This window comes from Silene latifolia, chromosome 7 (genome assembly GCF_048544455.1).
Source record: "Silene latifolia isolate original U9 population chromosome 7, ASM4854445v1, whole genome shotgun sequence".
Classification (NCBI taxonomy): Eukaryota; Viridiplantae; Streptophyta; class Magnoliopsida; order Caryophyllales; family Caryophyllaceae; genus Silene; species Silene latifolia.
Window position 1 is genome coordinate 39,402,835 of NC_133532.1, and position 7,565 is coordinate 39,410,399.

At 35.9% G+C, this 7,565-nt stretch overlaps 1 protein-coding gene across 1 annotated transcript; it reads right to left on the reverse strand.

The window, feature by feature from the left end:
- Window positions 1-299: 299 nt before the first annotated feature.
- On the reverse strand, window positions 300-2,931 carry LOC141592035 (putative inactive receptor kinase At1g27190). The gene has a single exon (XM_074412588.1). It carries the CDS (start codon window positions 2,718-2,720, stop codon window positions 897-899), a length of 1,824 nt encoding a protein of 607 aa, XP_074268689.1. The 5' UTR covers window positions 2,721-2,931; the 3' UTR covers window positions 300-896.
- Between the last annotated feature and the right edge of the window lie 4,634 nt (window positions 2,932-7,565).

Here is a 7,565-nt window from a genome sequence, read left to right on the forward strand (position 1 = left end):
CTTATTTCAGACCAAAAACAATGGTCTTAAGAAAAACGCAGGTTAGGAATGTTATTACACTTAAAAGTTAAAACCATATCTACTGTTGATAATGCAATTCAGGTACACAACTGTCTTTTTCTTTTACTGCGTTCTTCAAATTTTATCTAAATGCGTTTGGTCCGGCTGTCCTGTGAGTTGTTGCACCAGAACTCCAAGCGACAGCTAACAATATGTCCGTTTATGTTAATTAGTCTCTCCGTTCCAGTTATTTATTTACCTTTCATTAAAATACCTCTAAAAAAGAATATAAAAGGTAAACAAATTACTCTTTTCATCCCATTCATAAGGTAGACAAAGTAACGAAAAATTAACATTATTATCCTTCAACTAAGCGGAGAAACAAGAACAGCATAATCGATGCATAATAGTAGTAATCTACAATTGCGAAACCACAAACAATGAGCCTTGGATAATACATTTTACATACATGAAAAAGCTCCAAGGTAAAACTAAACTCTTTACAAACAAATGCAGTCTAAGAACTCGACGCTAAACTAAACCCTTTCATATCACCGTATCACCTTGCATACCCGCGTAATTGTGTTCGACACATGACACTTGAACATGGCTATAACACAGGGCAGTGGGCACATCATATTAAAGAAATAGAGTGGATTTTTCATTGAAGAGCGTGTTCAGCATTAGAACACGAAATTTTTAAATACGAGCTGAGTCTAACGCTTGAGCACACATCTATATCCATATTGTATTGAGTATATCTAACCGATTCTAACATAGATAGCACAATAGGAAAAGGAAGCTAAATCAAATGGCACACTCAACTTATCAACATGAGTGTATTTCAGTCCTCGGGCTGATATGGCGGCAGACGAAGTAGAGACAATGCCTAAAGACTATACTGGCTGATCCATGTCATGTCTTCCAAAAGCCAGAGGAAAGTCATCGTATTGCTCCGAGTAACGGTCCTCAGACATATTATTTAGTGATTCATACACTTCGTACATTGAATACCGGTCCTTGGGTCGAGAAACTGTGCATTTAGATGCAATTGTAAACACCTCAAGAATATCATCATTATGTCCTTTCCCACATATATCTTCATCAATGGCTTCAATTAATCGGCCAGAGCTCGACAGTTTATTCACCCAATCGACCAAGTTTCCCTTAAACCCTTCCTCGGCAAGTGCCACTTCTAACGGTTTTTGTCCCGTCAGCAATTCTAAAAGAACCACACCAAAGGCATAAACATCCCCTTTCAGTGATGCCATGAAGGTGCTAGAATACTCTGGTGCTATATATCCGAATTCTCCCAATTCGCCATTGACAAAGCTACTCTCATTGCTAGATTCTGAAGACGGCAGAAGCCTTGCTAGCCCAAAGTCGATTATCCTAGCATCCAAGTCATCGTCTAGAAGAATCACATTTGAGCTTATGTTTTGGTGCAAATACGACAATTCCCCTCCATGATGAAGCCAAGCAAGACCTCTTGCGGCACCTAAAGCAATTCTAAACCTAGAGGGCCAATCCAAAAACATCGTCTTCCCATGTATCACAGAATGCAAAGTTCCATTACACATATGCTTATAAATCAATAGCTTCTCATCCTCCACGATACAATATCCCAACAAAGGAACCAAATTTGGATGCCTAAGCTTTCCCAACTTGTTCATCTCCGTCCTAAACGGCTTCTCACTAAGCTTACAAGTACTAAGCCGCTTGATAGCCAACGCGGACCCATCAGGCAACATGGCTCCATAAGTTATCCCCATCCTAGTCGAGATCATCACATTATCCCTACTAAAATTATTAGTAGCAATCAACAAATCAGCCACCCTAACCTTCACAAGAGGCTTTTGAAACAAAGATACCTGTGACAGCTTATAAGCTGCCAACCTATCAACCCAAGTACCATCAGTAGTCCTTCCAAGACCATAACCTTCCTTCCTCCTCCTCCCCGCCCTCGAAAAATACCACCACCATAACACAAACCCTAACCCTAACGACGCGGCTGCGCCAAACACACCAGCAGCTATTATAATTGCCAAATTCTTCTTACTCAATCCATTACACTTAGACCCAACTGGTTTCCCACATAACCCACCATTCCCATCAAAGTCAGACTCATCAAAATGTGCTAAAGATGCAGGGATTTGACCAGACAGACGATTATCAGCAACAGAAAACACAGTAAGTCTGTTCAAATTAGACAGTTGAGCAGGAATAAAACCAGATAATTGATTACCAGACAAAACCAACTTGTTTAAATACTGACAGTTACCAAGATCAGGAGGAATTGGTCCAGATAATTGATTATTAGACAAATCTAAAGTAACCAAAAAAGGAACCCAAGAACATAATTTCACAGGAATTGAACCCATTAAAGCATTACCAGAAAGATCAAGTGTCTGAATGCTAGAACAAAACTGCAGAGAATCAGGGATTTGCCCAGAAAGCTGGAAATCTCTAAGTTGCAGACTAATCAGCTTATTTTCCCTGTCATTCCAACAGGATGCACCAACAAACTTACAGATAAAACCAACATCAGTAGTATTGGAAAAAGACCAAGAATTGAGCTTTAATTGTGGGTCTTTTAAGGAATTTTTAACACCTTTCAAACACTTTATATCATCTTCACTAGCAGTTGAAAGAGGGAAAATGATGAACAGAAGAAGGAGAAACATGATGGGTACAGCTAAAGTTTGAATCTTTTTGTTCATTATTACTGTAAAATTACTGAAAATGAAGTACAAAAAGAGTAAATTGTTGGGAGTTTAAGCTTTTTAGGAAACAATGGAGTTGGAGAAAGGAATGAAAGGCATCTTTATGAAGTTTGACTCAACTTTTTGGATCACAAGTTTGGTATTTTCTCTTAGACTGGCCGCCTTGGAGAGAGGGTGGACTGTGGAATTATGGGTCTACTTTTTTTTTTTTTTTTTTTCTGAAAATGAGTTTTTTTAAAGGAAAAATGATTTATTATTGTTTCTAATTTTGTGACTTCTAGATGAATTTAATGATCTAGTGTTAATTATAGTTTGTTTTTAACATGGGTTTCTAAATTTAGGGTCTTGCTATTTGAAATTTCTCAAACTTGCGACCTAGGTCATAAGCTCATAACAAATTAAATGAAATTGGCAACTTTGAATTAATTTTTCACTACAACATTTAATTTGCAGAATTGAATTAAACTATGTCATTTTGGACATCTAAACCGAGATGTGGGTGGGTTATGGATAATTTGGTGTCCAAGTCGGCTCAAGGAAGATAAACTCTGACTTCGCTTGGAATGCAGGTGGGAAGAGCTCGTTTGGGAACCAGTTTGACCGGGTTGGAGAAAGGGGAACCCTATTGTCCGACAAAGTCTGACTGGTCCACCATTTTGGTTACTTATAAGTTATAACCTCGGTAATAGTTCATTAATTGTGTCATTAATTTATAGCCATTTTCAGAGACGATGAGATAAATATACTTAAGGCTTGTCTGGAATTCATGGAATAATTATGGGTAAATTTTAATTGAGTGATAATTACTGGAGAAGTTAATTACTTGGGTAATGAGTTCTTTGAAGATAGGTTTGACAGATAGAAATAATGATTACAAAGGAGATGTTTTACTCCCTTAATCATTACCCAGTGGGAATGGTGTGTAATGTATTACTTGAGGGTAATAGATTCGGGAAATGAATAATTACTCTTATATCAAACATGCAAAACGTACCTTACATATCACTCCTCTATTCATTACCCCCGTTTACCCTCAATCCAAGCAAGCCCTTAAGGGCGGCTTGCCTGGAATCCTTGTAATATTTCCGGGGGTAAATATTCTAGTGAAATCATTACCATGGAGTTTAATAAAGGGGGGAAATGTCTCAATTTTTAGGTTTGGCATATAAGGGAGATGATTACTGGGGTAATCATTCCCCAAGTTTGGTATAAGAGTAACTAAATGAAACTTTATGCAATATATTGAATCAAAAACTAATTTTAGCAAAAGACATAATAATATAAGTTCTTAGGAAATTGTCATACGGAGAACAATGTTTTCCACCAAAATACCTTAAAGCCATCAACAAACTAAAAAAAAAATGTCATCATGCTTCATTCTACCATCTAACATTCAAATAATATTCGTTACCTCCAACACAACTTTATCCCTAGCTAAAATCATACCCAATAAATCATATTTTTTATCCTCGTCCGTTAAATCTCAAAAGATAGCAACATCACTCTCAGTCATCGTCATTAACAAAGTCAAAATATTATTCCTTGATATCCCGTTAACCTTCCCTAATTCTTCAGCAAGCCTGTTTTGAAAATTTTAGGACCTTCAAGTATCGCCATTAGCTGAGCTATTTGCGAATTGCTATTTTCTAACATGGTTCCCATAAGTTTTTCGAAACTCTTCTGCATATTTTGAATTTCTTTGTTCTTACGCGCCTTCTTCTTAGTTGATCGATTTGAAGTCTCATCTAAGGTTCTCTTACTGATTCCTGATTCTTCATTTGGCACCTCAATAGCACTTTGTGTTTCAGCGTTACTTGTCTCATTATTAGTCTCTTGATCAACTCTATCAAACATTTCACGACCTATTTTGTCTCGCCATTTCGTCCAAGATCCAGATGTATCAATAATATTGATATAGTTTTGAGATTATCCATAAATTGTCTACCAAATTCCGTATCTAAGAGAGGTTCAATTGGATCAAAACTCATTTCTCGACGAATGAGATTATGAAGAAGAGCACACGCGCTTATTATATCAGTGTATGTATCAGCAGCATAAAAACTATTGTTCCTAAGTATTGCCCAACGCATTTTCAGTAACCCAAAATACCTCTCAATTATATTTCTTGTCGATGAATGCTTCAGTCTAAAAAAACTCCATATGGTTGTTTGGCTGACGACCATCTTTCCATTCATTGAGATGATATATGTGTCCTCTATATGGAGCAAGAAAACCTTCACCATTTGTAAACCCAGCAGGCCAGCATCGATAAGATAATAGTATCCTACCAATATATAAATTAAGCAAATATTTAATAATTTTGTCTATCTCATACAATTAAAGGCTAAGAAAGTAAAAATAGGAAAAATCCTCACCTCGAGGAACTTTAAATGGATGTCTTCTACTAACCGTATCTTGGAGAACTCTACCATCAGCAGCTGAACCTTCCTACCCCGGTAAAATATAAGTAAATTGCATATCTTTGGTACAAGCTGCTAGAACATTTGTAGCTACAAATCCCTTTCTTGTACGATACTTTGGTTTTTCATGAACCAGAACTTTTAGCATGATATGAGTCCCGTCTAAGGCTCCTAAGCAATTCTATTATAAAACATTTTTTTTAGTAAAGATCTACTATATCAAAATTTTCAAAACTCACTTACATTAAACTAAATTATACCTTAAACCATTTCCATCTTGCGTCATTGCAATCCTCTTGAACAGGTTGTGAAGTCTTTATCAAATATTGATATAGACATAAAACTGCTCTCAAAATTTGATGAAAGTTTTTACTTACAGTTTCTTTCGACCTTTTCAAGCGTCTAAGAAGCATCCTTTGCTTCTGATCATGTTGTTGGGTTTGTGCCTTGATTCTGTTAGTCGTTGTTCGAACGACTATGCGGGGGTCTGTCTTGGGCCTTTATTAGGTCATTCTGTATTAGGTCTTAGAAATTATTATATAAACTCTCTAAGCCTCTACCTAGCAGTCATACCGTCTGAATCTGTAATCTGAAAACCCCTCACATATCAATAAAACTCTCTCCCTTCTGCCCTGTGGACGTAGCTAACACACCGTTAGTGAACCACGTAAATCTGTGCGTTTTGTCTTTATTGTTTATTTTTGTTCTTTCTTGCTTCTTTTACAACACATGTGCTAATATATTTAAAAATATAGCGACTCTCTCTTCGAGGAACATATTTTTTGACTCGTTTAAGAGACCATGTGAACGAATAAGTCCACATAATACATCAAAAGTAAATTTATCCATTCTTAGTCGATCTACAGAAGTAAGGAACCATTCAAGTTTGCAATTCCTTGTATCAATGTTGTATCAATGTTCGCTTGGCTGAGTGAACGTTTTTTTTTGCGAGGTACTTTCATGTTTTCTAATATAGATATCATATAATAGCAAAAACATATGAATATCATGTCCCTCATCCTAATGTACCAAATAAGCCCAACAATAGTTTTTTTTTCCTTTCGGGACAATAATCTACGCGTCATAACTGCATACAAGATCGAGTAAACAAACTCAACACGACATTATTGATAATTTACGAAAATCATACAAGCAAGTTGTACACATCAACTAATAATCAAGCATTATATTGGTGAACAACGAATTATATATACAATAATAATAGAAACAACTTCATTAGTTCATCAGGTTACTAGAAATTAAGTGGATAAAAGCAAAAAAAATAAAAAAATTACACGCATCATCAAACAGAGATGCAAACCAATTGCTATGAACATGACAACTACTATGATAATCATGTTCATTAGAACCATTCACCAACAAACAAACAATATTCATTTTTCTAATCAAATAATTACCCACCAAACTTTGATGAATCAAATTTGATTGATGAAAAACGAAAATCAGCAAAGATAAAGTATTTAGTCAATTATTCGACCAAAATATGTGAGAAATCATCAATTACGGAAGTGAAAACAGATGAGATGAGAAGAAACAGGAAGGAGATGTCAAACCTGATGATAAAGCAGGAGGTTTCTAGCGTCGTTTTTTTTTTTTTTTTTTACCCTAGTAATGTTTACCGGGAGGGTAATGTATTACCCTCTCTTGAGGGAAATAATTACTCCTCCTGAATATTTACCCTATATCCAAACTTGTAAAATAAGCCCATAATTATTCCCCCCGACTTATTGAGCCTCATTCCTGGCAATCCAGGCAGGGCCTAAAAGATAACCCAAATTCTCATTGAAGACATGACATATCCGTCACAAGCTGAAGACGGATACCATTTTACCTCACAATGTACCCACTTTTTCTCTCTCTGCAACACTATTCATGTGATCCCCTTTCTCCACTAACCCATTTTGTTACCATTTTATCTCACAAAATATCCGTCACAAATGGTAACTCGTCACAAGGGAGACCAATTGAAAAGGTAAACCAAAATTTGAAACAACTTGTCTCAAGCACCAAAATTTGAAACAACTTGTCTCAAGCTGATATATATACACATAACTTTTCTTTTTGGATGATGAAAGAACCTGCAACGCTAATTTAGATAAACCCCGACTAATCAGGTATACGTTATATCCTGCAAACCATGTATACAAAGTTGACCAGTTCACCTTCCACACACCCAGAAATATAAAAGCTGTGTTCCCTTTGTTTCAATTAAATATTTACATATGTTTTAGGGTATGTTTTATAAACAAACCAAATAAAAAAAAATTTAAGGGTTATTTCATGGGAATAATCCATCATATGCCCCATCTTCTCAGATTAATCTATCCTCGTGTTTAACTAGGAATAATCTCATCTTTGACGTCATTTAACTTGTAGTGAACTGAGCCCATAAATGATCAGT

Excerpts from the sequence above, each read along its gene's own strand:
- LOC141592035 (XM_074412588.1), bottom strand. The coding sequence starts at position 2,720 with ATGAACAAAAAGATTCAAACTTTAGCTGTACCCATCATGTTTCTCCTT.